At 41.6% G+C, this 2,632-nt stretch overlaps 1 protein-coding gene across 10 annotated transcripts in view; it reads right to left on the bottom strand.

Annotated features, from left to right (window-relative positions):
* The window catches only part of LOC116698693 (supervillin), a 69,410-nt gene that overhangs the window by 13,844 nt on the left and 52,934 nt on the right, over positions 1-2,632 (bottom strand). For all 10 annotated transcript variants that reach the window (XM_032530774.1, XM_032530769.1, XM_032530766.1 and 7 more), the window contains 3 exons: positions 2,043-2,190; positions 1,372-1,517; positions 181-356 (listed from right to left, as the gene is read on the bottom strand). In XM_032530774.1, the coding sequence (XP_032386665.1) occupies positions 181-356; positions 1,372-1,517; positions 2,043-2,190 (470 nt within the window). The remainder of the gene's footprint in view (positions 1-180; positions 357-1,371; positions 1,518-2,042; positions 2,191-2,632) is intronic.

The raw sequence follows: 2,632 nt of genomic DNA, 5'->3' as shown, positions 1-2,632 counted from the left end.
CCTGTCTGATCTGCTCCCTGTGTGTGCTCCCTGTCTGATCTGCTCCCTGTATGTGCGTGTCGCAGGGCCGCCCGCAAGGTTGGGTTAAGTTTAGGAATAAGCCTTCAGAAAATGAAAGCAAGTCAATCAAATGTTATTGCAAGGGATAATGCGTGTGTGTCTGTGTGTGTGTGTTTCCACCTGGGTATGAGTGTGTTGCAACCTCCAGGGTCCAGTGGGTTGATGTCACAGCAGGTGTAGTTAAACGTCCCGTTCCAAAGGTGTTTGGCGAGCTGGAAGGCCACTTTCCTCTGGGCCAGGGTCACCTCCTTACCGTGCCACACATACACCTCACTGCCAAAGTCAAACACCAACACCTGCAGCAAGACAGCACACACAAGGCGGAAGCACAGGTGAGTTTTTTTTTTTTTATTGTACACGTTAACTAACACTATACAGTGGTTTAGTTTTGAATAAACATCTGTCAAATCCCCATTTGGACAATAAGTACATAAGTAAGTAACTACATAAGTAGTTTAAAAAAGACCCATTTATATTAGATGTATGTAACATGTACATAGACCATGTGGAGTTTTAGTAAAATAGACACAAATAGTAAAACAAACAAAAACACAAAATCTAAACATTAAAGATAGCATGTAACAAAAAACGTTTAAAGAGAAGTAAAACTGTAAGATGTTCCATCATTAATATGCAAAATAAGCGATGTGACTGCAATGCACTCCTTGATGTAACATTACATGTAATTTAGCTGACGTTTTTATCCAAAGCGACTTACAATATATATGTCAGGTTGTACACCTCTGGAGGAACTATGGGTTAAGTGTCTTGCTCAGGGACACATTGGCTGATGTATTGCAGTGGAAATTAAACCCAGGTGTCCCACACCAAAGGCATGTGTCATATCCACTGCGCCATTAGATGGATGCAGGAGGTGCTCGCCATGGCACTTGCTGTTGCTAAGCAACAAATTAAAACCAGCTTGAAGCACGGAGCTCTGCTTAAAACATTATAAATACTGATTTTCAGAGCTTAGTGCATTAAAGGAAAAGTCCACCATGAGAAACTCTTAAACGTTATGTTACAATTAAGACATACTTCATTGATTGGAAATTAAATTTTTCACTCTGTTGTTAGTTATTACACACATTACACATAGGTCTGAAATAGACTGTAGAGCGACATACTGTGGACCAGCTCATGTTATAATGCTGCGTTACATTCTGGTGTCATGAGGCTACGGGCAACAGAACAGTAGCTTTCGCAGTCAGTCAAAGGGCGACTCAAAGCAGAACTGAGCAGTGCCAGTTAAAAGGCACCACTTTAAGAGTATAAGATTTGATTTATCTAATCCAGGTTAGAAACACGGACCTCCTTGGGCGCCAGCAGAGAGCAGCGAGGGACCTTTCCCCACTCGTCATCATCAGGAACCAGTTTGTCATCCAGCAGTCTGAAGATACAGTTGGTTTCCACAATGGCATTCTCAAACCGCTCATCCTCCTCGGGTGGACCTGCCGCTATAAGCACAGTTAGACACACTGTAAAACACCAGCGTGACCATCTGTATGCATCAAAAAGTGTTAACAGTAGGGGTGAAACTCATACTTTTTATCACGGTTAGATATTATATTTATTCTTTAGACAACAATATGATATTTGCTGGTATTACAAAGTCTGCCACGATTGGATTTCGATTTGATTCAATTCAGGGGACTGCAATCAATATGAATTGATATCTTTAATGCTCACTTACTGTAACACAATCAGTTACATTCTGGGTTCTGTTAACCCGCAAAAATCAACTAAAGCATGATTTCACAATTTTATTACTGAGTTCTTCCAGACGTTTAAATGAGAACAAACTATTATTAATATATTTTTTCTTTGCATAGATGACACAAGATCATTGATCATTGAATGGATCCTGATCCACACCCTTTGTTAACAAGTTATCTTTACACTCAATGTCAAGACAATTGCAGGCCATGCAAGCCATTTTGACAGCAACAACCTAAAGTAAACACAAGGGGCTCCGGTCTTACGTTGATAAGCAGTCTGTCCTCCGAGGATGGTCCAGAACTGCTGGGTATCTGGACCCTGTGGGTTGACCCCTTCCTCGATGGTCTGCACCTGGTTCGCCCTGCAGCCCATGTCCTTCTTTGTCTGGATGAAGGTGGCCAGATCTATAGCCTACGGGCAAGAAACCGAGATCTGTTGTATGGTGACAGAGACAGTGGTGATGTCTGTACACTGTGTATATGATCCTCTCAAGTTGATTCTGAGGGAAACAACAAGGACATGTGACTTTTCTTGACTAACTCAGGAATGGTAACCTCGACAACATCCTGCTTCACATTTGTACACAAGTTCTAAGAAAAGGTCTAACTTAACAACTGAGTGACCTACTGAGGACAAAGTGAGGCTACTGTGAAGAAACTTTGCTGCTTTGCATGAAATCATAATAAAATAAGTAAACAGCACTGAACGAGGAGGCGTAGTAGAAAAACAAATGTATTACAAAATGTCTAGACAGATCTTCTGTGGGGAAATGGAAGAGCTGTAGCCTGGATGCATGTGTTTGTTGAGAAGCACAGATGTGTGTGTGTGTGTGTGTGTGTGTGTGTGTGTGTGT

The sequence above is a fragment of the Etheostoma spectabile genome, chromosome 12 (genome assembly GCF_008692095.1).
Source record: "Etheostoma spectabile isolate EspeVRDwgs_2016 chromosome 12, UIUC_Espe_1.0, whole genome shotgun sequence".
In the NCBI taxonomy this organism is placed as follows: Eukaryota; Metazoa; Chordata; class Actinopteri; order Perciformes; family Percidae; genus Etheostoma; species Etheostoma spectabile.
The sequence above is the reverse complement of the archived record's forward strand: the minus strand, read 5'-3'. Positions and strand labels throughout refer to the sequence as shown.